This window comes from Numida meleagris, chromosome 27 (genome assembly GCF_002078875.1).
Source record: "Numida meleagris isolate 19003 breed g44 Domestic line chromosome 27, NumMel1.0, whole genome shotgun sequence".
Classification (NCBI taxonomy): Eukaryota; Metazoa; Chordata; class Aves; order Galliformes; family Numididae; genus Numida; species Numida meleagris.
Genome location: NC_034435.1, coordinates 416,286 through 444,061, shown reverse-complemented (window position 1 = coordinate 444,061; position 27,776 = coordinate 416,286). Strand labels below are relative to the sequence as shown.

General features: G+C 40.4%; 1 protein-coding gene across 10 annotated transcripts; it reads left to right on the top strand.

Moving 5' to 3' along the window:
• Positions 1-27,626, top strand: HNRNPM (heterogeneous nuclear ribonucleoprotein M). 10 transcript variants are annotated; one of them, XM_021378300.1, is made up of 18 exons: positions 1-192; positions 3,505-3,674; positions 13,275-13,327; positions 14,164-14,171; positions 14,257-14,350; positions 14,867-14,956; positions 16,568-16,762; positions 17,777-17,930; positions 18,986-19,035; positions 19,460-19,520; positions 21,765-21,866; positions 22,450-22,494; positions 22,888-22,962; positions 23,442-23,540; positions 25,166-25,219; positions 25,865-25,947; positions 26,212-26,263; positions 27,194-27,626. In XM_021378300.1, the coding sequence occupies exons 1-18, from the start codon at positions 65-67 to the stop codon at positions 27,355-27,357; spliced, it is 1,677 nt and encodes a 558-aa protein (XP_021233975.1). In that variant the 5' UTR covers positions 1-64; the 3' UTR covers positions 27,358-27,626. The 10 variants fall into 10 exon arrangements, with proteins under 10 accessions (XP_021233975.1, XP_021233976.1, XP_021233966.1 ...); XM_021378301.1 differs by having other exon boundaries at positions 2-192; positions 25,877-25,947; XM_021378291.1 differs by having other exon boundaries at positions 5-192; positions 25,166-25,947.

The following is a 27,776-nucleotide window of genomic DNA, read 5'->3' as shown; positions in this document are numbered from 1 at the left end:
CCGGAGTGCCTCGCGCCCAGCGGCGGGGCGGGCTCTCCTCACACAAAGGCGCAGCGTTGGGAAAATGGCGGCAGCGGCGGCTGTAGCGGCGGCCACCGAAAGCGCCGGGGGCAAAATGGAGGAACCGCCGGCGGCGGCGGCCCCGCCACCTCCCAACGGGGCAGGCGGCGCCGGGGACGCGCCCGCCAAGAGGTAAGGGTGCTGCTGGGGGCCGCGCTCCCATCTGGGCCCGCCGCGCCCCACGCGGCCTTCCCGCGCCTCGGGCCTGGCGCTGCCTGAAGCGGTGCCGGATACGGGGGTAGAAGTTATTAGAAGTGAGGAAGATGTCAGAGAAATCCGAAAGGGAGAAACGGTAAAAATCCAGTGGTTACGGTGTGAGGCCTATAAGCGTGATATTGATAAGCAGAAAAGGCTGGAGCTGCGCATCGCTTTCGTGTGGGATTGGTGACATAACATTGGGAAGTTTCATAGGTAGCAAGGCTCTATTTTTTAATAGCAAATCTGTGGAATATGGACTAGAGGTTGTTTTTTTTCCCTTTTTTTTTTTTTTTTTTCCCAGTCATTTTTTGTTCCCAGGCCTTACACACTACATAGATTAGAAACTGTTAGAACTGCTGTGTTCTGTGTGTAACCTCTGACTGGAGATGTGTGTGGCTGGTTTTCCTGAGGTGTGCTGCCTCGTTTTGTGTGGCTCACGGTTCCAGCTGTTGAGGAGCGTTAGGTACACTGTGTTGTGGATCTGGAGGCTGAGAGGTGTATTTAAACCAAAGCAGCATGTAGCTGACGGTAAGGCAGCTAGCTGGGCCTGCAGAAGGACCTTCAGCTCATCGTTCCTCCGCACTGGGTATTTGATCCCTTGGGGGTGCTTGTATCTGGAGGTCATTTTACACCTCGTAGCCTGCCTGTAGCACAGCCTGCAGCTCTGGGTGATACAGTTACGGTTGTTTCTCTTTGGTAAGACTTAGGTAGTCCCAAAGGATTTGGTGCCATAATCCAAGGAAAATCAAAGTAAATAAAATGTATTCTGAAAGCTGCTGAAATGCATTACTTTCTGTACACCTTGCCTTTGCCCTGGGTACGTTATTTTTCTATATACCTGATGTTATCTTTGTAAACAGGTCACAGTTATTAAGTGTAATTCCATATTGGGATGGATGAAGCTGCTGTGGGAATTTCATTTCATTCACCTTTCTTAATGACACTTGCAGACATGATGTATTTTTGGAGATGGTGTGGGGAACTCGCTCCTTCTTGCTGTCAAGAAGTCCTGAGCGATCAGTGGTGTTCATATTTGGCAGCTGTACAGTGATCTCTGTACCTTGTTGTTGTGCTTTTATTGTTATTGCTTTTAGGGTGTTGGGGGATACCTGTGGAGGTATATCTGAAGTCCTGCACATGAGAAACCTTGTAGCTGAAGCAGTTTCTTTTGATCTGGTTGGATTTTGTTACATTGAATATTAGCAGGAATAATTCCTAGCTTAATGCTTGTCTTTAATGGCAGGTATTGTTGCTTGCACCTTTCCTCTGAAGAAGGGTTGAGGGAACTGGGCTTGTTTAGCTTGGAGAAGAGAAGGCTCCGGGGAGACCTCATTGTGGCCTTCCAGTACTTGAAGGGAGCGTATAAACAGGAGGGTGTATGACTGTTTACATGGGTGGATAGTGATAGGACAAGGGGGAATGGTTTTAAACTACGACAGGGGAGGTTTAGGTTAGATATTAGGAGGAAGTTTTTCCCTCAGAGGGTGGTGACGCACTGGAACAGGTTGCCCAAGGAGGTTGTGGATGCCCCGTCCCTGCAGGCATTCAAGGCCAGGCTGGATGTGGCTCTGGGCAGCCCGGTCTAGTGGTTGGCACACAGCAGGGGGGTTCAAACTAGGTGATCATTATGGTTCTTTTCAACCCAGGCCATTCTATGATTCTATGATGTATGACACCTTGATATGTTTATAATCTAATCTGGGAGCTTTATTTGCAAAGCTGGAAAATGTCTTTGCATCACACTCTGTGAGTTTGAAGCACATTACGCAGCAATTCTACCTACTCCAGTTCCAAGATTGAGGAACTGCTGTGCTTTGGGTGTAGCTTCCAACGGATGTGCTCTACTTTGTGCTGTTTCTTCAGTCAAACAGAAGTTAGGGAGTTTAAAGGGTTCTCCTGACCTGTTCTTGAGTTCTTCATTATTTCATCATTTCAGGAGCTTTTCAAAAGCCCAAACAGCAAAAGTCTAAAACTTCAGTTTTTGATTAAATATTGTAGATAACTAAAGAATGTTTTTAATTATAGACCTGCCTTCCAGCATATTACTTGCTGTGCAGAACCTGTGTCTCCTTTGCTGTCCAGCTGGAACACGATGACCATACTTAACTGCAAACAGGATTTGCCCTTATGGCTGTGTCTGTTAAGTACAACGCTTTTGTGTGTTTGATTTCATCATGTGCTTGTGACTAGAAAAGTACTGGTTGTCGTGCAGTGAAAATGAGGAGTTTGTTCAAATATAACACTTTATAGACATCTGTATGCATCCCCTCCTGCAGGCTCTTGTATCTGCTCAGTGATTTGAAGTGGTTCTAAAGGAGTAAATAGCGTTGATGCTGAAGTATGACCACATCGGAAGTGAAGTTTCTTACACAAATACTTGTTTCTGACATGGCTCGGACTCTATAGGCTCTGCTTTTGAATAGTGCTGCTCCCCTCCCTGGAAGTGTTCGAGGCCAGGCTGGATGGAGCTCTGAGCAACGTGGGCTGGGGGAGGGGGGGGGGTGGGTGTTGACGGGATGATCTCTAAGGTCCTTTCCAACCCAAACCATTCTATGATTTAGTGGCAGTTTTGTCCTTTTAAGACCTGGTGGGCATCTAGGTTGGTTGAGAAATAGTGTTCACTTCTCATTGTTTACTTTTGCCTTATTAGAGCTAGTGTTCTGAAGTATTTAAAGGAGACTATTCCAGATGTTTGTTGAAAGGCATGGCAGCTTTGAATTTACATTGCCCCAAAATGGTATTATTTGGGGGTGGAGAGTTAAAAGTGTTGCCACTGATGTGAGTGCTTAGAGCATCATTTTGCTGAAATTCTTGCAGTGCAAGAATACAAATATGGTGGATCAATGCATTATTTGTCTAAAAGATGTTGAAGTATGATAGGTTAATGAGAAGATAGAGTGGATGTCTGGGCTGCAGCGTCACATGGACATGCAGTTTTGCCTGCTTGGCATTAAAGAGAGAGAGCATCTGAAGTCATAAGCTTTGGTTATGCTGTATAAATAAATGTGGGAGAAAGTATTGTGTCTTGGTGATATAAGTTGTCTACTGCTAGGATATCAGTGTAAGAATACAGTGTGTAGCACTGATTCTGTGAGTGCCAATCTCTGTTCTTATGACCATGCTGCAAGTAACATGAGTAGATGAAATCTTAAAGGGTTTGATTTTTGTTTTGAATGTATAAAAATTATGTTCTAAGGAGTGATATAACTGTACTTAATGTGCCTGATTATCTTTTGTTGTTTGCAGTGAAGTTGAACGACCGAGTCAGAATGAAAAAAGGAAGGAGAAAAGTGTCAAAAGAGGAGGAAATCGCTTTGAGCCATATGCTAATCCTGCTAAAAGATACCGAGCTTTTATTACAAATATTCCATTTGATGTGAAGTGGCAATCTCTGAAAGACCTGGTCAAAGAGAAAGGTAAAGTACAGCTAAGTTTGATCAAGTGATGTCTGTCGTCTGACTTGTTGCTAACTTTGTAAACTTAACAGTTCAAGTTCTGGGTGGACTTAGTGACATGAGTTTTGCTAAAGGTCTCCTTGAGGCCTTTTTTGGTGCTGCATAATATTGTTCTCTGGCAGCCTTCCAGACGGAGAGCTCTTTTATAGGCATGGTGGCATATTTTTAATAGTGTTTCATCAGAGATTATAAAGAGCATGTGTCTTGTTGGTGAAAATAAATGAGTCTTTCACCACGTTTTAATTTCAACATGCAGCAAAACTTTCTGAAGAATTTTGTTGTCTCTTGGTAATAACGTTAGTTATATAATACTGATCTGGCATGTGTGTTTATACATGTGTGTCTCCAAAGTTTGTAGTGATTTGGGCTTAGAGAAAGATCCACATTGCCATTTGGTATCAGTAAAAGTGTATTTAAAGGTGACCTGCAAAGGAGAAAAATCACGTTTGTGCTTTGCCATGTACCTCAGCGTGGGTAGGGTTTTGGAAATCAAGTTTGGTCTGTTTTCCCCATCCCTGGTTCTCTTTAACTTACAGCTGTGAATGGGAGCCTTCTTAGTTTGCAGGCCTTAGCATCTTCATCTCTTCAAGGTGGTGAAGAGATTGAGTTGATTACTCTCAGGTGGTGATAAGTCTGAATGCATATTTTTGACTCACTTAGTGTTATTTCTTTAAGTTGATGCCCAGCCTGCAGATTTTGAAGTCACTTTGGAAATGCAGTGGATCGGCCAAAAAATAGTTGGCTTCTCCATCATTAAAATATCTCAAACCATGCTAAGAGTAACTAATGCAACCATTCCTCTTGTGGGTCACTTCTAAAATACATGGTATCAGTCTAGCAAAATAAAGATCAATGTTCACTGTTGTTTGAACTAGATAAGGAATGATGGTTAGTGAGTTCACGAGCTGTGGCCTAAAGAGTCAGGAAAAAAACTTCCCAAAGGGTTTTTCAATGTCTGTTTTTGAAGGCAAAATAGAGCTGCTGAGTCTGTGTAATGAACTTAAGGATTATAACCCTTGACAAGCTGCCATAGTTAGAGGATGTGAGATGTTGGCACTTGAGATGCAGCCGATGGTTTCCTGAAAAATGAAGGTTGCAATCTTAAGAGACTGCCTTAACGGGCCCTAATTATGCATGGTCCCTTGCTTTAAACTATGCTTTCACTTTGCTACGCAGGATGCATTGGTTAATAGGAGTATCTGTATGTGTAGATGTCTAATTTTAAGTACTATGTTGAATTCCGTTCCAAGTGTTTTGTGGTTTCTCTCCAGTTCACGTGGATGGAAAAGTCCGATGTGAGATTGTTTCCTGCCTTGCTGTTCAGCTGCTCATTCCAGCAGATACTCCTAGGGGAACATTGAAACCTCTTCATTCTGTCTGCAGGGTTGATACGCTAAATATTGAGAAGCATTGTTCTTGGTTTTTGGGACTGCTTCTTAAAACGTAACAGTTTAGATTTGCTGTGTAGTTGTGATTCATTCTAATGAGTTCCTGACTTCTTCCAAATTGGTGCTTTTGTGCTGTGCTTGACCTCGCTGAATCGGTGCTTCTTGATATAAGGCATAGTAGTTCCAAGAACCAGGAATGTAGCTGAGGAAAAATCTAAATGTTAGAATTCTTGGTTTGTGCGCGTAAGAATTCCAGGCCAAATGTTCAAGGCTTTGAGAGCATGTGAAATGGATTTGTACACAAAGGGTAAATGTAGGTGATTCATGACTGCTACATCGCGTGGCAGTCATAAATTCTGAAGCTGTTAGCAGCAATGGCGTAGCAGGTGACCGAACGGAGGAGTTCACCTCCACCGGCTGTTTTGCGTCAGTAAGTATGGTTTAGGAGACATGAGCTGTGGAGGTCTGATATTTCTACGATCTGGTTTTTTCAGATGCGCACATCTGAAATCTTCTAAAGGTGATATCTTTCTCAAGAGTAACGCCTTAGTTCAGTCATTTCAGTGTATTCGTTGGTGAAACTCAATTACAGGTATGCAGTATTAAAAAGTTATTAACAAAATTAAAAAGTGTTCTTGTTTGCAACTCCCTTGTGCTGGCTGACAAACACAGCGTTCTACTAAACTGATGGAATCGGCATTAATAACTGGTAATGGGTAGATGGCTTCAGAGGAATGAGGCAGCAGTTATTCAGAATGTAAGTGGAATCTAAAGGTAAACGTGATTGAATACTAAATTTTGGTCTTAGTCTGTCCCCCAACAAATGTCTCTGTCTTGGGGAGCAAAATGGTAATACTTCATGACAGCTGGCATACATCATGTAGTACTGCATGATCACAACAAATAATTGAATTTGAGACGTTTATAGATACCTTTAGGAAGTACAGAATTTTGTATTTAAAACCTTTTCCTTGTCAAGAGTAGCAGGATGGCATACAATACAAGAAGGAATGTTAACTATAAAGATAGTTATGTTCTGCTCTGTTGCAAAGCTAGGAGCAGTCAGGGCGGTGCTCACATCGCATTCAGAGGTTTCAGGACACCCTGGGGACTACTTGTAACCACTTAACCCATTGTAATACACACGCAGCCAGATGTGTAGCATCTCGTAGGCATGTTTACTTCTTATCAGAACCTGCATGTATGAGCAGATTTGAGGAGGAAAAAACCCAATGCTTTTTGCAGATTAAACTTTCTATGAAGAAAAGCAACTGCTAAACTCCATGTGCAGTCTTTTCCTTTCTTGCTCCATCTCCTAAAGTTAGAATCTTTGTGGCCTCTTAAAGATACAGCTGAAGCCCTCTTGTTACTGTAGTTGACCCCGGATACTGTACAGCATTTTCATCAGTTTGATTGTAACAGCTGTTGCTCTTGTGCTTCAAGGCAGCTGTTCCTGGAGGGCTACATGGGTGTCAGAGCCAGAGAAGATTCTCAGTGTGCTTCCAGAATGAAGTTTTTGATGAGCAAAGAGAAAAGGATGTGTTCATTTATCTGACTTTTCCCTGCCCTTGCTTTCAGTTGGTGTGCTAATGAGTTTTTAACAGCATCTTGTCACAAAAGAGTTTCTTCTCCTATCTCAATTTACTTAAAAATGAATCTTCTGCAGGCCTCTCAACCTCTTTCCTTCCTGAACAGTTTATGTCATTCTTCAACATCAGGTACCACAGCCACCTTTGTACTAGTCAATTTATTTTTAAAACTGAATCTCAACTGCAGCTAGCTGACACCACAGTGCCCTTCATTCTGCACAAGAAAGTAGAATTTCAATGAATGTCAGTAAAATATCTTGCATGAAAATCATGCTGTTATCACAGCATCCCGCAGGGGGGTTAGAACCTGTGGACTGAGATAAAACTGTTTACTAAGAGAGAAAAAAGGAAGAGGGGAAAAAAAGGATAGTAGCTATGATGATAATAATAACATTACTTAGGTTGCTCTGAAAGTAATGCCTCTTACTTATTTCCCTGGAAATGACAGCAGATACAAAAGAGCATAAAGACACTTACTTCATGCAGCAAATTTTCAGCTGAAAAGCAGTGTTTTTCAACCTAGTTGTCACCTTTAGTTATGCATTTTCACTGTTGATAGACAAGAACCTGCATGCTGCGCTTGTTCCAGTGTGCACCAGCAGAGGTAACCCACTGTCAGTACTGCTGAAATGCACCGCTCACCCCTCACTGTGCTGCATCCACTGGTTGGTCTCCATAAATGTTCAGCAAGTGTGGATGAATGTCAGCAGGTGCCATTTGTTTTGCGTGGAGTAATGCAGTGATGCCCCTTTGCTTCACCCGCACTCCCATGTCAGAGCCATCCTGTCAGACCGGCTGCCATCTGTCACATGGCAATGGCATGTAATGGGATATTGGTGGGAAGGTTCAACCTCTACTGCCATTCCACCAACATCCTCCTCTAACGTTGTGGGCTAACATCATAGAATAGGAGACACTACTTCCAGAGTAGCCCTTGTGTGTATAAAGAGGTGATGAGCAGCACAATTCTTAGTGCCCTTCAAACAATGCCACTTTCCAAGCAGCAGCTGTCCACCTAGCCATCCTCCCTCTGTTCTGTAGTTTTTCTTTTTCTTTTTTATGCTGTCATATGGTATGAGATATCCCTTTGGCCAGTTCAGGTCTGCTGTCCTGATTCTGTCCCCTCTCAGCTCTCTGTGTCCCCTCACCCCCTCTCACTGACAGGGCAGTACCAGAAGCTGAGAAACTGAAACATCCCTGTCTCTGTGCAGCGCTGCTCAGCAACAATGGAAACATTGATGTGTTATCAACATTTTTTTTCTCATAAAGCCAAAACAGCATCATACTAGACACTATGAAGGAAAAAATGACTGTGTCCCAGCCAAGAGAGTTGGGCTTTCATTATTTGCAGATGTTTCAGCTTAATTCACTTTCTGATCCAAGCAGAAAATGCACTGCAGTAAGTTACACGTGATTAAAAGGCAAGTAGAGCTGTAGTATTGTGTGTTTATTTTTTTTTCATCAGTGTTGGAAAGAACTTACACAATTCATAACTTGACTTCAGACATATGTGACAACACTGTCTAAAGTCTCTTTGTTGTGAATTTACATGCATGGTGACTGTACAGATCGAGGTTTGCCAACACTGACGGGTATGAGACTGTTCACAGCAAGGCATCTGAGCATTCTTAGAAATACAAACTAGTAGCTGAGAGCTGCAGTGATGGCAAGACTTTTAGCTTCTCTTTGTTTTCTTTTGCATAATTTTTGCCATTCGGGACTTACTTTGTGCAGTCAGTAGGTTGTATTTGTAAACTTTAGATTATTTAAATCCAGCTGTGTGCCAAATAGTGCTCACAGCTCATCTCTGACTAATGTTTAAGCCTGATTTCTGAGTACAGTGCTTCAATGAAATGTATTGAGAAACCATTAACAGTGGAATTTGGTACCTTCTAATAGGACTTAGAAGTGTAAACTTATGTTAGTTATTCTGTTGGTTTTTTTTTTTGTTAAAACCAAACCGAATTTGGCATTTCTGCTTTGATAGTTAAATTTAATGGAAATTCTGCTATTTTACTAAGAACAGAAATTGTACTTTGTGCTCTTGAGCTGTCTGCCACCTTGTTCAAGAAGTGGTACAATCAACTTCCCAGTAAAATAGACGTAGGAGGTTTCAGTTCCACTCTAATGCTAATAACATTTTAAGCAAATATCTTAAACTTCATTAGTATTAAAGCTTTCAGTGTAGATAGTTCAGTTAAGACTTTGAAATGCAGGAGTGGGATCTGACTGTTTCTTCCACATTACGGTTGGAAAAGACCACTAAGATCAGGTGCAACCATCTAATTGCAATATTTTCATTGCTCTAAGTATCTTTTCAAGGTGGTTCAGTAGAACCAAAACTGCTCAGGCTTTTTTTTTTTCTGGTCCCTCTTGCAAAAGTGAGACTTGCACTCCCCTGTACTAAAAATTATCCGTTTCCCCTTTGGAAAAAATATTTTTCTTCTCTCCTTTTAACTAAAGCTTTGTACATTATATACATAAAGTGTCATCTCTTCCCTGCCCACCATGAAACTTTCTAGCAGTTGCCAGTAATGAGCTTTTAAGCACCGTCAATGAAGGAGTAATTAGCCAATTGCAAATTGTCTAATGTTAAAGGTATCAGGCTTTTGATAGCACGATCTTCTTGCTTTTAAATCATTTCCTTTGACTGTAGTCCTTAACTTCTGAAGGTAATGGAAGTCTATTTAATCTTGGTGATATCTTGAGAAGCTACTTTCTCTGTTTACTATTTACTTTTGACCCTGTGAGCCAAAGAAACTACCATTATATAAAGTATTTATCACTTCCTCATTTTCTGTGCTTTTCTACTTGCTGAGTCTTGCATCTTCAGACCTTTCAGAGAGAATCAGTTGCCTAACTTCATAATCTTCAAAGCTGACATCTACATGTGAGCTTTTTGTCCTAGTTACTTCTCCGATACCTCTGTGGGGCCAGGGGAATCTGTCTGAGCCATGCCTCAAGTCGCCATGTACTTACCAGAGCTTCCTGAACAGTTCCTGGAGAATGTATGAACACTGACACACCGGCTTGCTTGAAAATCTCAATTTTCAGTGCAGATAAAACTTCTCAAACTTTATATCCTCTCCCCAAAGGAAAAATGATGACTGTATGAAGTAGTACTTGGTCATAAGTAAGACTGGAGATTGCTTTAGTTAGTACTTCTACTAGCTTTTTCAGTTTCTGCTTCAGTCTTCTATTTTAGGAAGTGCTGAGTTCCTAAACTTTCTTAGATAAGAGCTTTAAAAAGGAAGCCTGTCTCAGCACTGGGCAAAACATTATTCCTTAATCATATTTGCAATAACTTAGAGCTAGTATTTTCCCCCAGCCCTGGGCACCCGGCTGCCTGCTCCCCCCATCCATGCCCTTGGCTTGCTGCAGCAGTTTGTTTTTTTCCACTGGAAAGCTGCTAATGGGCTGCAACCATCTCATAAGCTTGAAGACTCCATTGGGAACTCCAGGGAGCCCCGAGACACAAGGGCACCGTGGGACCCCAAACCCCAACACTCGGTGCCTCCTGCAGCCCAGCTCCTGCCCCCGACACAGCCCCATGAGCTACCCTCTGCTGGGTGCTCCAACGGCAGCAGCTCAGCAGATTTTTTTTTTCTCCTTTCCACTGAGTAATATCCCTTGGTGGCTGATCTGGCATTTGTAAAATCATAGAATAGATTGAGTTGGAAGGGACCTTCAAGGTCATCTAGTTTCAATGTCTTGTGCCAAGGGACTCCTTCCACCAGGTCAGGCTGCCCACAGCTCCAACCAGCATGGCCTTGTGCCCTTCCAGGGATGGCAAAACATCTCCTCTGGGCAGCCTGTGCCTCACTGCTCTCTTAGTAAAGAATTCCTTCCTCTTTCCTAACATCTAATCTAAATCTTCCCTCTTCTGGTTTAAAGCTGTTAACCCTTGTCCTATCACTGCGCTCCCTGACAAAGAGTCAGTAGGCTCCACTGCTGTAAGGAGTCCCCAAAACCCTCACTTCTCTAGAATGAGCAACCAGAGCTCCCTCATTCTTTCTGATTGTCTTTGTGGCCCTTTTCTGGACTTGCGCTAGTGGTCCATGTCCCTTGTAGGTTGAGTTCTGAATGCAGTTCTGTAGGCGGGGGTATATGAGTGATCTTCTTTTATGCTTGAATGAAATTTCTTCACTTGTGGATGCAATATATCTTCCCTCACACAAGCCAACTTCTGTGTTCCTTTTGCCCTCTGGAGGTTTGAGTCACGGCTGTCCGCTGTTGGTATTTCTCTGTGGCTTTATTGCCTTTGCAGTGTTGCAGGCTACTCTTGTCTGCTATCACTGATGCATTCTCACTTCCTGATGTTCTGATGTTACTGTGGTTTGGAATCTACAATGAAACCAAGTAAAACGAGACCCAGCACAGCTTTCCTTTGCCAGCCTCAAATAATTAGTTTCCTGGAAGAAATGTCAAGTTAACAGGTTTTTCAGGTGAAAAAAAGTGAAAAGAGCTTCCCCCCCCCCCCCCTCAGTTCTGTAATCTGGAATTGTGTTCTTAAATAGTGTAGCAGCTCAGTATCAGTGTCATTTTGCCCCTCAACATGCGCATTCTGTTTTGTTTGTGAGTGTTTTTTGGCTATTCAGGAGAATTCAGTGGTCCTTCAGAGGAAAAGAGCTCCTTTGAGATGTATGTTTCAGTTTTAATATAGGTGTCTGTAAGGCTTGAATGTCAAGTACTGTGCAAATTGACAAAGTTTTCCAGGTGATGTACAATTGCTGTTGTAGCAGACTTCAGGAAATCTTGTTGTTCATAGCTCATATTCCTTAAAGAAAGCATGTTGAATTGTTTAGTATGTTACGTTCAAGGTGGGCAGATTTCTTCTGGAAGCGTTGGTGTGCATGTTAAGAGCTGTTGCTGGCTTTGATTAGCAGTTCAGAGAGCCCTTGATCCAGGGGCTTAGTACTGTTATTGGGAGCACAGAGTCACAGGCTTGTAACTTGTCATCTCTAGGCTCTAGGAAATTGAGTGCTTTTGTTTTGTAGGTAATCTGGTAACTTGTCTTACTATGTAAACTGTCGAATCACGATTGCATTCTTGATAAAAGTTCCACTGGCTGCTGCTGTTGAGATGAATGGCTTCAGAATGTCTTGGTAACGCTGAATATTTGGACTGGGTGCGTGGTCCCTATGTCCCAGCGAAGGTGGTGCCAGGAAGACTGTTAAGAGTCCTTCACTCAATTGACTATGGAAGCAATCCCATGGATACGACATGATCTCGTACTGTTCAGATTACAGGAAGGAGGTGGTTTTTGTTACGCTTTATTTCAAGAGCTGTCGCTGAAGTAATGAAGCTGTGGATAATTAGTGAGCACTCTAATTTGCTCTGTCCCTTTTAAGGGAGTTTGTTAGCCTTTACCAGGCTTGAACCTCATGAAAATATGAATGAATGACTGCCTTAGTCTGTCAAACCAACATTCCATCCAGCGAGCAGTTAATGTGGATTAATTTGTTTTTAAATTGGAAATGGAAGAAGAAAAATGCAATTTTATCAAGCATTCCTTTTCTTCCAGCTTCTAGAAAAAAATGTGGAATAGTCCCTTCCAATGATAGTATATGTCTGATGAAGGACTGCTCCTGTGGGAGGTGGGGCTGAGCACTCTCCCTCTCTTAGAAGATAACTCTTGAACGTGAGATTCCCTTGCTTAGAGTATGCTATCAGTATTCACACTGAATACTGTTTTCTTTTCACCTTTCAGGTAATGCAACTTGGAGTCCTTCCATCTTAAATTTAAAAAGTAGAATGTGCAAAACCTGGAAGAAAAAGTATTATTTAAAAACAAAAAAGTTGAGTGAGTCTGAACAAATTCTGTTTGCCAGTCACTTCAAAGGCAGCAGCCATTTTGTTAGTTGTGTTCTGGAGGTACGTTGTTGTTCTGTGGTCACTAACAAAAAAAACAGCAAACAAAAACGTAAAAAGGAGAAAGACCAGCATAACAAAAAGCAATCCTAATCTTGTGAGGAATGGTGCAGATACAGTTTTGTGGTGTGTTTTGCCTCTTGCTGTCAGCTGTTTTGTCCTGGAGGCAAATATGGCAGACAGCTAAATACTTATTATTGAGCCTAAAATTTGGGCTGAAATTTTACTGTGATTTAACAACAGGCGAAATTGCTGAAATGAAGTAGGCAGTGAATGATCTTTAGTCCGTTGGGTCAGTGTGATCCCTTTTCTGGATATTTACCAGAGAAAATTCCTGAGAAGAGCAAATAATGGTTCAAGTTCTGGACCGTGGAGACGAGACTGCACGCTGTGTAAAGTGAAGGAGACTTGTTTTGCAGACTTCCCCATGGATTTGGATTGCCTGAAGTGTCAAGCGTGAGCACTAAAGGTTGAGTAAATAGATATTGTGGAAATAGCCAGCTTTTCAAGTGGAGGGAAAGCAAGAACATGGTTAAGTCTTCAGATTTTACTGCATACCTGTAATTGTCCAGTTTTGTGGTTTAGAGAACATGGAGTGTTTCTGGGCTTTCTTATAAGGCAGAGGCTCCATACACGGTTGATTGTTCTAAATTCCCATTGTTTTCTTGGCTTTTCTCCCTTGGTATATGTGTCGTCTGGAATCTGATTTGTAGTTGGTGAGGTAACATACGTGGAGCTCTTAATGGACGCTGAAGGAAAGTCAAGGGTAAGTGTTTGTGAGAATTTCTTCTGTGGATTTTCTACATGACAAATGTAATTGTATAGTGGCGTGGAATGAAAGGAAGTCAGGGATGCAGAGAGTGTGTATGCTTAGTGGCTATAGCACAGGATTGCTTAAAAGCTTTGGGGATGGGGAGGTGGTGGGATGGGAACTTGGAAACAGTGTTAGGGTGGTCTTCCACTGCGTTCAGTTGGCGTTGGCTGTTTGCATTACCCATGGACCCTAGCAGTATGTATAGTGGTATGGAATATTAACGTAATACTTGTGTTTTGGAAAATGTCACTGTAGTGGTTTGCTGAATTTGTAAGGCCAGTGTGTAGAAGCAGGTTCTGTAGAATATACTTCCTGTGAGAGTAAACATAAGTACCTATGAAGGCAATACACATTTAAGTTGAGAAATTGGCTTAAGTCCTTCAGTCCAGTGAAAATATCTTGCAGGAAGAAACAGTAGGGGCTCACTTAACTGTCCTGAAGGATATGGATTTAGGGTGAGAGAATATGGCAAGGATTTTGCTGTATGACAGAGAAGATCAGCTGATATGAAGCGTGTGGTATTTTTCTTGGAGAACATGGACTTAGTTCTGCTTGTTACAACTTCAGAAACTACAGCTTAACCCTGTTAATGCATAAGTAATTATATCTTTTGGAATTCAAGTAATTCAAGGCTTTATTGGGTAACGTTACATTCTTTTTTTTTTTCTATTAGAGTTAACTAATTTGAATTGACTTTTAAAAAATGTTTTTTGTGTTTTGTGCTTTTACTTACTTTATTTTTTCTTCCCTCCTCTCCTTGTTATTCGCCTGTGAAATGATTTCATCAGGGATGCGCGTAAGTTCACTTATGAATTTTTAGCAAGAAATGAGGAAACTCTTGAGATACAAGCAGTGTTCTTAGAAGTCTTGTATCTTCACAGTGTTGTTGAATTCAAGATGGAAGAAAGCATGAAAAAGGCTGCAGAGGTTTTGAACAAACATAGTCTTGGTGGAAGACCGTTGAAAGTGAAAGAAGTAAGACTCACATCTGTTCTTTCAGTAGCGTGGAAAAAGGCGGAGGGGGTACTCTACAGCCCAGCAGAATGGCTGACTCATTTGCAGCTAATGATTTTTGCCTGGAAGCGTGACTCTTGAAATAGAATTTAAAAAGATACTGAATTTTCTTTACCACTAGCATGTGTTGCTGAACTTCAGTTTGAATGTGATTGTCTAGACTAAACTTGATTTAAAAGATAGTTGCTACTGATAGTAAGGCAGAACTCGGGCAAATCAAGCTGTAACTGTAGGTATGCTTGTGTATGATTTGAAAATGAAACTTGCATGAGTATTGTTTGTTCTTGACTGACTGTTTTCCATTCTGCATCGTGATGAATGTGTTCTACAAACAATTCCATGAAATAAGCTGGTTTCTGAAATACTTTGAAGATTTGTTTCCATTCTAGTGGCTTTGCTGTTGTCAACCCCTATGACACGCTCAACTGTACCATGAGTTAATCCTTATTTATTGACAAGTTTAAACTTCTGTTCCAGCAGCTTAGAAGCTGTAGCAGCATCAAAGGTCCAATTAAACAAAAATCAAGAGAGACTTCTTCAGTGTTAACAGTGACTCTTGGCCGTAGGGTAAGCAAGTTGTTTTTGGCTAAGCAGGCTTCATGTTCTGCTGTGCCTGTACCACCCCCCAGTGGTTGGGAAAAAAACACCTGAATGAGTGTAAGATGGGAAATGTGTGCAGAAGGTCCACCCTTAGCAATGTGTATTCTTAGAAGCACTTGAGAAAAAGAATGGGGAGTGCAGGTGGCAGCACTTCTCAGATCTAGCAGATTTTACGTGATTTTACGCATTCTGGGGAGCAGTAGTCTGAGTCTCACTGCAAGCTGTCATCTGCCGCTGTTGGCCTCTTGCTACCCTTTCTGGGAAGTGAGAGTAGAAATGGAACGTTAAAAAAGTGGTTCTACCTGAAACTTACCAAGCACTGACTTCTCAGAGAGGCTCTTGGGAGAAAAAGATATTGAAATCGGCTGTGTAAGATTAGTTTTCCTGTTAATTGTATACATCTAGAACTGGAAATCAAGTTGGCCGGTTGGTATTAGTCCTTGGAAAGAAGTAGGTGTAATTTGACCAAGTCTTCATAAAGCGGTTGCCATACTTGAATATTTGTGCTTAAATGGCACAAACAGAACAGAAATGATAGAAGTTGATGAAGAAGCATGCTAGCAGTTGTAAGGGGTTCAGCAACACAACCAAGCCAAGGATTCTGACTGTGTGAAAGAAGTTAAATTTTTGTAGACAAACATTAGCATAAGATTTGCCAACTGCCCAACACGTACATCTCCGTGTTGGCTGTTTCATTGCTGGCAAGCATGAAAGCCTTCAAGTGAATGTCTGCTTGAAGTAGATGTTGCTGGATTAATCATGAAAGGTATAGTTCCTTCTGTTTTCAGAAATGTGCTATTGTTTCATCTTAAAATTCGGATGAAGATTAAAATTAATTTAAATAACTTTTATTTTAACACCTCTGTTTCTGACTAATGGATTGAATTTTGATTTTTTTTCACTTGCTCATTGAATACAATGTGACATTTCTAACTTAAGCAAGATCAATTTACCATGTATTGTGAAGGTACTTACTTTCACTTCACTATGAAGTGAAGTTACAATCATTTTATGTCCTTGCTAGAAGTCTTCATCCTATGTTTCATGTTTCTAGAATATTCTAAAATGTGAGATCTTAGAGTAATGCAGTGATACACTCCCAATTTGGAAACCTAGGGGGTTGAGAGGAAGGAACTGCCCGAAGCAATCTTCTTGAAATTTTACGCACTGTATCTTGTCTTGTAAAGTGAAAGTGCAAGATAAATGAGTTGGTGTATTATTTTGATAATATCAAAAGTTAATAGCCATTTCTCTTCCAAAACCTTCACGATGTCATCCTGTCTTCAGAACAAATGTGACTGAAGTTTATTGTTGATATTAAATAATAAATGCATACCTTCAGAATGAAGGGAAACGTGTGAATAAGGAGTAACTTGCTAACTTGAAGGGTGCCTGATACACTGGTTTCAAAAAGGAGCTAATAATAAAAAGATAGCAATGTGACTGACTGTAGACCTACAGGGACCAGGTAGCCCCATATAAAAGAAAGTCTCTTCTTTTGACTTATGACAATGCTACTGAATCCCCATGCATTTATTGGAATCGTGGCAAACTTTGTGTTGTTTCTGTGTTTTGCAGGATCCCGATGGTGAGCATGCCAGGAGGGCGATGCAGAAGGTCATGGCAGCTGGTGGAATGGGTATTGGTCCGGGCCCTGGTGGCCCTGGAATGATCAATATCCCACCTAGTATACTCAACAATCCCAACATACCCAATGAGATCATTCATGCGTTACAGGCAGGGAGACTTGGAAGCACTGTCTTTGTTGCAAATGTAAGTGCTGTATGGTCTGTGAAGAGAAAACCCAGGTCTTGACTGAGTTCAGTCTGATAAATGAGAGGAAAAGCTGTAGAGTTTCTCTGTTCCAGTAAAAATGAGTAGTAACTTATTTTGTGACTAGTCTTGTTATCTTCAGCTGGAACACCTGCTGATATGGGAAGGAAGCTTTCACTGCTTCCTATGAACAAAAAATGAGCTCTTAGCTGTGAAAGCTGTCATGGATGTAGTGTAAAAACATTTTTCCTCATTGTACTTCCCTGATTCTTTAGACTACGCAGTGTTTTCAAATACTAAAACTAACCACAATCAGCAGAGGAAAGAGCAGCCTATTTGAAGGAGAGGCAGTGGAGGGACATCAAGCTAGATGGAGGCTAGAGAGCGTGAACTCATGGAAAGTCTGAAGGGTCTGGGTTTGTTCAGCTTTGAAGGAAGAAAGCTGAAGGAATACCTGATTTCTGTCTCCAGGTCTCTGACTGGGGACACAGAGAAAACAGAACCAAGCTCTTTTTAGGGTACGTGAGTTGGAAGATGGGAGCCTCTATTTATATACTGGGATTTTTTTTTTAACCTTGAAACTGATGAAATACTGGAGGGCCTGTCTAGAGAGATTGTCAGCTGTATGCTCTTCATAGTGTTCACAGCTGAGCTGGACGTGGCCCTGAACAACCTGAGCTAGTCAGACCTGTTTTCAGCATTGAGTTAAGAGTAGTGACTTCCAGAAGTCTCTTTCCAACCCAGATTATTTGTTGATTCTCTGTCTGAGTAGAGTTGCAAGGTGGTTGTTTCCTATATTATGGTGTTTAATAATTGGTATTTTCTAACAAAGCCAAGAGCAATGCATGATGTTTTGGGGCGTTTTCTGGCATCCTGTTATTTATGTTTTATCCCATCTCTCTGAATGCTGCTCATACACATGATTTCAGATACTGAGAAAGAAAAGTGAGGAACACTATAGGTACTCTATTGTTGGAAAGCTTTCTCATGCTTTTAATATCATTTGTCTTCCAGTTGGATTACAAGGTTGGTTGGAAGAAACTGAAAGAAGTGTTCAGCATGGCTGGTGCTGTGGTTCGAGCAGACATATTAGAAGATAAAGATGGCAAAAGTCGTGGAATTGGCACTGTCACTTTTGAGCAAGCCATAGAGGCTGTTCAGGCTATATGTATCCTTAAAGAGTATTAATGGTAAATAGTAAGCAGGTTTGCTACCCCATTATTAGTAAACTTTTATGAGTAAGCAAAGCGAGATGAAAATATAAATTGTAGCATTGTAGTGAAGAATATTTCATTATTGCAGTAAGTGAAGCCATTGCAATGGGTGGAAAATGTAAGGAAAACTGGAGAAAAAAAAAGAAAAACATCTTGGAAGAACTATTCTTATTTGCTCAGAATTATTAGCAAATGGTGGGTGTATGCATTTCTAGAAAATTTTTATCTCTAGATCACAACTGGTATTAAAATGCAATTTCTTAGAAAATATTTGTCTTAAGTTACTGTAATGGAGGTAAAGGAGGAGTGTAACAGATCCATCTGCAGTGTTAAAAGGCTTAACCTGGTTTTGTTCTTTTGTCTTCCAAATCCTTACACTGCAAGCTGTGATTTGCTGCACAGCAGTCTACATACACACAGAAGTGCAATGCAATGCAGATACTGCTGTGTGCTCAATCTCTCAATTTAAGAGCTATGGTGTGGAAGGGAGGAAAATATTTTCCTTTTCCCTAAAAAAAAGTGTTGGCTTTTCTAGTGTTATTTCCCTTTTGCGTGTACACCTAAAAAGTTAAGCCTTGTCAGGATAAGCCGAAGCTTAAAATATTAACATTAGCAAATTGTGTGACTCTTGTGTAGTTGTTGATTTGAAAATCTTGGGAAGTTCTGCATGTTCTCTCCTGTTTTAAATAGTTAAAGTTACCAGTGTAATGTTTTAACGCCTGTACTGGCTTTGAGACACATTTTAAGGGGTGTCTTCATTCTTAATCACAGGACTACTTTTTAACTCACGTTTTAATTTCATTAGTGAGTTTTGGAAGCTCATTAGTTTTGGAGAAAGCAGAAGGATTTTTCATACTCTGAATAATAACATAAACTACATGGAGTTCTGTGGTTTTCTGTGGTTCTGTGGTTTCTTTAGTACTCTGCATCAGGTAGCATTTTGATTTTTTTTTTTTTAAGATTCTTTGTGGTTCTAATGCTTGAAAGATAGTCCTTAATGAAACAAAAGCAATGTTTAACGGGCAGCTGCTGTTTGACAGACCAATGCATGTGAAAATGGTAAGTACGTTCAAATTTGTGTTGCTTTTTGAACTGATACAGTGCTCATGATTTTTTTTTTTGGGGGGGGTGATATGTGGCTTCCAGATTGGTGTGACCTTCCCATGGCAAACAGAACTGTCTAGCATGTTATGACAAATATAGTCCTGCACTTTGCATCTCAGTTGTAGCTTATGGTTTGAAGTACTGGGAGAAATGCACGTTGTGTTGGAAAGACTTGGCTAATACTAGTGATACCAAGACACCTAATTGGAGAAGGTTATTTCTAATTATTTTTCTAAATATAATCATAAATACAGTAAGGATTGTTTTTACTTTAGGTTTCTGTAATTGGAGATGGGAAAAAAAAAAAGGGCAAGAAATCATTTTAGCAAGAAAGCAGGCCAGGGTCATGTACCAACTTAATGTATTGAATTATTTTTAGGATGAACGAGCCTTTCCCAAAGGAGACTTCTTTCCTCCAGAACGACCTCAGCAACTTCCTCGTAAGTTTCTCCTCCATGATTGAACATGTTATGTTATGCTTTTTAATTTGCTTCACAGCAACTTAAACACATGCAAGATGAGACTTAATTTGAAAGCATTTTGCTCTCAGGATTGCATTTAGAGAGGTTTCCTCCTTTATATTCCTGGACTACTGAGTCCATAGGTATTAGAATCTTATGCTTAAGAGGTACTGCTTCTGTAGCCTGCTATATGTGGGCAGGAAGATATTAATAAATAGAATATAAATAATAGATAACTATAGCTTCCCCCATTACCCACCTGCTTAAACCCAGCCCTAGTAAAAATGGTTCAGACTTCTGAAAACTGGAATTCAAATGATTATAATAATATCAAAGGAGAAAATAGTAAAGAAGAGTTCATCAGTCTTGTTTCTTTTTGGATACTTCCTACAGCTCATGGCTTAAAGTTTGTACTAAAAACAGTATCCTGTTAATGTTCTCCAAGTTTCCAAGTGTCTCAATTGTAATTCAAAAACCCTGTAAAAACAGGGTTTAAAGGAAACGTAATCAGCTAATAGAGAAAAGTGTGCACCCTCTTATGTGCTGGTGTATTCTAGGTATCTCGCATTTTTCCTTCAACTTAAAGGGCTGAGATGAGGACCTGAGAATCTTCCAGGCCTTCAGATTTCTCAGTGGAACTTCATACCAATTATCAATACCTGAAGGGAGGGTGCAAAGAAGATAGAGTCAGACTCTTCTTGGTGGTGCCCAGTGACAGGGCAAGGCATTAAAACATAAGGAAACATTTCTGCGAGGGTGACTGAGTACTGAAGCAACAAGTTACCCTGAGAAGTTGAGGAGTCTCCATCCTTTAAGATAATGAAAAGCAGTTCAGGGCAGTGGGCTCTAGGTAATCTGGGGCCTTTGGGGTGGATAATCTCCAGAGGACCCCTGCAACCCCAGCTGTTTTGTGATAATGTAATGAAAATGTTGAATGTAGGAAACTAGTTTGGAAGGGAGAAGTAAAAGTGGAGGGGAGGAAAAACCCCCCTATTTGACAGCCGAAACTTAATGTGCTTAAATACAATGAAAAATGGAAAGTTTGGCTGACTCTTCTAAAACATAATGTAATTCTGTTCATTCAGCCACATAAAGTTTTCTTAGTCCCGGAAACAAAATCGGTTGTGTGCTGCTACCTTGCAAAATTTTAGTGCTCATCAGTCCGTCCCGTAGTTAGTTCAGTTATCTGTGTATCTGCCAGAGCCTTGTTCAGCAGCAGTATCATCCACAGTTGTTTTGGTTATGTTTTTTCTTTTTTCTTTTTTTTTTTTTTTGCTGCCTTGACTTTCTATAATAGTATACCTAATCAAGAGAAAGTCGTTGGTTTCTGGTTTAATTATCTTTGTATAAAGTGGAACAAGTAATTATGGAAATATATTTCTTGGCCTTTAATTTGGGGGGGGGGCGGTTATGGGAGGGGGGAAGAATGTTATCTCATGGTGCTTTAAAACAAAATTCAACACTTCCTAAGATCATTATGTTGAGATCTAAACAAGGAAGTTATATTCTCATAGACAATGCCATTGAGCCGTTACTTGGTTCAAATGCAATCAAAGAAATTTTCCTTCCTGATTAACTATGAGGAAAATGAGATGGTTTGGTTTTTATAATTTTATATTATTTTTGGACTGGGGAATCCATAATTCTCTTGGGTGCAGGAAGATTCAAATATTGTGTCTGGGGATGATGTTCTTTGATTCTCTAGGGAAGAGGCTGGCTGTGTGCTCTGAATTGTATAGGTGGCTGTCATAATGATAGGTGGAACCTTGTGGTTGTTTAAATTCTTACCTGCAAGGGCAGAACCTTGGCAAAGACTGAAATAAGCCATTTGTTAATCAAAGGTATTATTGTGAAAAGGTTAGAAGTTGTTTACACTAAATTGCCCACTCTATTCTCAGATTGAGGAGTTGCACAAAATAAGCAGTGTTCTAGCCAGTTATTTTTCAGGAGTCAGCTTAAAACCAGTCAAACAGAAAAAACAACTTTTCTCAGTAGTGAGATAAAAACTGGATGATAAGAAAGAATAATTGAGGTTAGTTTTCAGTCTCCTTTGGGACATATCTACTCTGGATTTACATTTTCATGCATTAACTATGTACCCCAAAGTGGGAACACAGCAAGATTTTTTTTTGGAGAATGGAAGTAAATTACTTAAGAATAAAACTTGCTGTTTTGTCAAATTATGGAAACAAGGCTTTTTTGATATCTGAATATTTTCTTCAGATGGTCTTGGTGGTATTGGCATGGGATTAGGACCTGGAGGTCAACCTATTGATGCAAATCATTTAAACAAAGGCATGGGAATGGGCAACATGGGACCTGGAGGTAAGAAGATTACTCCTATGCTTTGTTTCATGAGAGCTTTAAGCTGTGTAGAGGGTAGATAGCTTTGTTTTGCCTACGAAAAGAGTTGAAGTGTATTAGGAGTGTTAAAGCCATATGAATTTTTATTGAGCTAAGTAATGAGCCTGATAATGGAAACTTGAACTTAACAGATTGCTCCATTTTTATTTTTTATCATGGTCAAGGCACAGCTCTCATTTTCTGACTCTTGAGCATGAGCAGCAGACACTGCAAATATACGTTAAACTTTTAAAACCATCTGTTACTCTTAATACTTGTTAGTGGGCTTGCAAATCTATGTTTAGGGTATGTTTAAACAGAAAAAAGTTTTAAAGAGCCACCTAAAAAGTAGCACACATTCAGCTTTCAGCTTATAAATGCCTATGGGTTTTTTCCACTTAGTTCTTTTTGAGAAGGAATGTTCAATTTACTCAGAGCTATCACATGTAAGTTTTGCAGGTGAAAGAGTGAATGTACTGTATGATCTCTATTTCTACAGCCAGTCTAATGGCTGAAGCTTTGTAGAATTACATCTGCTATATAAAGCTTTCTCTTTTATTTTGAGGAATGGGAATGGAAGGCATGGGCTTTGGAATGAATAAAATGGGAGGTAAGCTTTATTTTTTTGAAATATATATAGCTTGGGTTTTTTGAAAACTGTGTCAACTTAGCTACATATGACTAGCAGGTATTTGTGTTCTCTGTGAAATAGTCACCCATTTAGTAAAGACTTGTTCATTTTCAGATATTAAAAAAAATGCTGTATAAAGCAGGGTTGAAACCTCAAGGAAAACATGACCATGGTGTGGACATGTAACTTCTTAAGCCTGACATTGGCTTAGGAAATAAGATATGACCAACGTCCGACCAAATTTTGTGAATCTGTGATACAGAGTTGTCTTGGTGCCTGTGAAAACGATCTGCGAAAAGCTTATTTTGGTGAGGTGTAGTGTTAAGTTTCAATGCATTGCTAAAGAATCCCTGGAAAAATACTTTCTTTTAGGAATGGAAGGTCCTTTTGGTGGCATGGAAAACATTGGTCGCTTTCCAGCTGGAATGAACATGGGCAGAATGAGCGGTAGGCATTGGGTTATTTACCACTCATCGGTTATTACTTATCACACTCCTGAGTCTGGCAGAAGTACTTCTGTTTTCTGAAACTGTAGTAACGGAGACTGGTCGTTCTCCTCTTCCCAGCTTTTATTGGAAAAACTTAAGGTTTCCATCTGGTGCATTGTCTGCAAGGCACTTACTGACTCCAACTACAAAAAAAAAAGTGCTTTGCTGAGGTTGCCTTGAACAAGATGAACTGTGTTCTGTTTGTATTCACCAGGAAGACTTCTCCAGGGCAAAGCATCTGCCTTGTCTGCATTTAAATTGATTTATGTTGTTTCTGTCAGTAGTGTTTTTGTCTTGGAAAGATGAGACGAAATAATCAGGAGGATGTAGCAGAAATTTGCCTTGCTGTTAATCTTTAAAAATTATGCCTACATTAAAATGTTCTCTGAGAAGTTACTCAGGTGCCCCAAAGAACATAATCAAACTTGATCTTTACAGAGATGGATCGTGCTATGGGTGGAGGATTTGAGAGAGAATTTGGAAGAAATGAAATGGGAATGTCGCGTAGTTTTGGAGACACCTTGGAGAGAGGAATAGGTCAGTATACTAAGCAAAGTACGTGTACGTTCTACTGGAAATACTTGAACTGTGCATAAAAAAAATAGTGCATGCTTTTTTATTTAAAAAAAGACCATATTTTGTAAGTAGCTGCTCTAATACTTCATTTTTGATCGGACATATATGTAACAGTAGTGATCTATGAGTTCTATTATGGAATTTCAAGTGGAACAGGAAACTTTTCGATGGTCTAACACACTACTTGGTGACTTTTGTGTCAAATTTCCATATGCATGTGTGGGAAAGTTCTGACTGGTGCATGACCCAGGCTTATAACGTAGCCTGCAGCCTACCCAGTAGGTAAGAAGAATGTGGTGTAACCTTTGTTTTTGTAGCAGAACTTCTAGAAATGACGCAGTAAAATGCAGTGCAGTGTTGCTGATAGAACTGAGATGTCTCTTTATAAAATTAGATCTTTTATTTAAAGAACGGCGTTTTTTTAATCAAAGTAATTAAAAAAAGCTTGATGACTGAATAACAACATTTAAATAACCAGGAGTTGTCTCTGGCTGACAGCATGGGGTTAGTGCTTTTCTCAGAGATTCTAAAGCTAAATGCAGAACACTACTGTCTTTCAGCTGAGAAAAATAATGTGTTTACTTCTGTCACTTCACTAAAGAACTTAAATATATATATTTCTTGAGCAAGTAATAAACGTCACACAAGTAAAACTCATTCTTTCTTATTTAAGATACTGAAACTCAAAATGGAGAAGCTAGAGTTCAATATCTGATTCCTCTTCATTACATTTATTTAGAGGATTTAAGTAGATAGTTCCTTCAAGGCTTTTTCTCCCCAAGTCAAACTTTAGGAGTTTTTCTTGGATTTTTGTTTTGTTTATTTATTTGTTTCTTTTAGTTATGTTTCTGAAGTGCTGTAGTGTTAAACTTGATAGATAAAAGATGGCATGTACAACAGGAACTTGTCCTAAGGGAGAGGAGACTAAACCTTTTACTACTGGAGTTAGAAGACTGTAGCATAGTCAGGACAACTCAAGGAGTTTTATGAGGCAAATCTAGAAACCGCATTTTTTGCTTCTGTTCTATGGCACAGACAGCCTGTTCATATTTTCCACGCTAAAAGGCTGAGCATGCTTTTTGAGCTTTGTACTGTGGCCATACTGCAGTGGTTCTTGTGTGGAGTTTGCTTCCCCCCCCCCCCCCCCCCAATGTATTGTGCAGAACAGCTGCCAGCTGAAATGTAAATACTAACTTTTGCCACCTGATCTTCTCCCAGGTTTGCCTATGCCATCGGACTTTTCTCCTTTTGTGTGTATTGGTTTTCACTGTACATAGTGAATGTAAATCAGAGCATACATTAGGGATAAGCTTTTCTCCTGCCTGGCTGTAGTACATGGGCTGAAAAGATTACCAATCTCCTAAAGTGTGTTGCAGTCATGGTAATCTGAATAATCAACAACAGTATTCCTCCTATCTGAAATAACTACTTCATTTTCTACAGCAACACACACATCATGAAGTCTTTTTTTTTGATTAATGATACCTGAAAGCAATTGAGTAATGTTGGTGTGTGTGTGTGTGTGTGTGTGTGTTAAGTTTGTTAGTCTGTGTATGACTATTGATAGCTTGTATGTTTTGTTCCAGGTGGTGGAAATGCCAGCATTCCTGGGATTGAGAGGATGGCACCTGGCATTGATCGTATGGGCTCGGGAATAGAAAGAATACCTTCTGGGATGGGTCATGGGATGGAGAGAGTAGGGTCAGAAATAGACAGGATGGGTCTTGTTTTGGATCGCATGAGTTCCAATGTGGATCGTATCGGTTCTGGAATTGACCGAATGGCCCCTCTGGGTATAGATCACATCGCTCCTAACATTGAGAGGATGGGACCAGCTATTGAGAGAATGGGTTCTGGCATAGAAAGAATGGGTTCTAGCATAGGCTTTGGTATTGAGAGAATGGGTGCTGCCATTGATCGTGTTGCTACCACTGTGGATAGAATGGGATCAGGTGTAGAACGTATGGGTTCTGGCATGGATAGAATGGGTATAGGTATGGAGCGTATGGTCCCTGCTGGAATGGGAACTGGAATGGGTCAGGTCATAGAGAGAATGCCAGCTGGCTTGGATCGCATAGGTGCCACTCCTATGGAAAGAATAGGAATAGATCGTATGGGTGCTGCTAGCATGGAGAGAATGGGCTTGGAGCGCATTGGAGCCACTAATATGGAAAGAATGGGTCCTGCTATGGGACAGGGCATGGGAGCAGGCATAGATCGCATGGGACTTGCAATGGGAAGCAATTTTGAAAGAACAATGGAAATGGAACGTGGAAACTTTGCAGGCAATTTTGCAGGCTCCCTTGGAGGAACTGGAGGACCTGCAGCTGGGGTGGCCAGAAAAGCTTGTCAAATATTTGTGAGAAATGTGAGTAGCCTTCTTCCTATCTGTGTCAATCTCATTTGTGTTCTCTTGACTTCCGTTACAATATTTAATATTGGATGCTGCAAAGGTGGAATTAGGTAGACCATTGTGAGTGGAAGATATTTTCTTAACAGGAGAACAGCTTTCTGCACCTGTAAATAAATATGTTCAAGTGTGGCTGTCCCAGGATAGAAAGCTTTTGAAGGGTTGGCAGTACTCACAGGTTGTTTAACAGATCTTCAGTAATTGTTCTTCTCTTTTTCACAGCTGCCCTTTGATTTTACATGGAAAATGCTGAAAGATAAATTTAATGAATGCGGTAAGTTATATCACTGGCAATCTTTACTGATTACTGTGAGAGACAGGAACTACTTTTCCGTCATACACACTAGTACGTTAACTAAAATTTCACTCGGACCTGGAAGTGTTAAATCTCAGTGTTGACAGGTGTTTTGGGGATGTTTACCATCCTGCTTTGCCCAAAAGACTTCTACAGCGTTGAGAGGAAATAAATGTTTTTACTGGCCAGTTGATAACCCACTCAATGTATGCTCTTTCTCAGCTCACTGCTCAATTTAGGCTCCTCTCTATTTCACAGGTTGGGCTTACGTGGGTAGACTCTCTGTGGTTATGGAAAGAGATAGGAATGGAAATCTGGGATGAATTACAAGGTTTATTTCTACAGCAGAAGGCTAATGACTAATGACAAGTATTGGCACAGATGTTTTGTATTCAAGTGAACATAGTTGGTTTGGGGAAACTGTCCTTAAAAAAGACGTGCAAAAAATAATAATAGTGGTAGTAAAAGAACTACAAATCGAGTAGCTGAAAGGATTGCTGGATATTGTTGGAGGTGGGCTGATCTGCTTCTGGTAGTTCTTCTTGGCAGTATCTGCTATCCCCTCGCCTTGTTCTCTGATATTTACTGCTTGCCAAGTGCCAGCCTCATCAGTTATGATGTGAACTGTGTGTTTGCAAGTTGGGCAGAGCTCATTAATTTTGCTGTATTCATCTACTTCTGATACATCGCACTTGAGAGAATTGACAGAACAAGTTTGAATTAATTCATACTTTAAACTGAGGACTCTCCTTTAATACAGTGACTTGGTAGAGTCATCCTGTGGCTTTAAGTTTCAAAATAACGTTAGACTGTAAAGGTGTGCTTTCTGTGGTTTAAGGCAGAGGTCTGTGAATTGATAGTTACGTGGTACGTACTGGATTAAACAAGAACCTTTCTTATCTTTTGAAGGTCACGTGCTGTATGCTGATATCAAGATGGAGAATGGGAAATCGAAAGGATGTGGTGTGGTTAGATTTGAGTCCCCAGAAGTAGCTGAGAGAGCCTGCCGCATGATGAATGGGATCCAGCTCCGTGGGAGGGAGATAGATGTGCGAATTGATAGAAATGCTTAAGTAGTTGCTTTTTTAACACTGATACCAGATTTTTGAATTTGTATTTTTCTTGTTAACCATTTTAATTTGACTGGATGTAAAGGTGTTAAAACGATTCAGTTGCTTTCTGGAGTAATTTTAATTACTTTTTTAACAAATGGATTTCCATTTTACTGTTTTTTGCATTGAAACTGCAATGTGCACAATCTTTTTTTGTAGTTGTGGCATCTTGTTGACATTACAGATGTAAACAGTATGACTTTGATAATAAATGCAAGTTAAAGATTTCAGTCATCGCATCCATTACTGGCAGCACATCCTGTGCTTGCAAAACTATCTGTAAACTGAGCTCAGTAAAACTAGAATTCGTGTTCTCCTGTGAAGTGTCAAGCAAGAATGTTCCTTTTGGCTGTCAGTTCGTGACTGCATGAATCAGACTT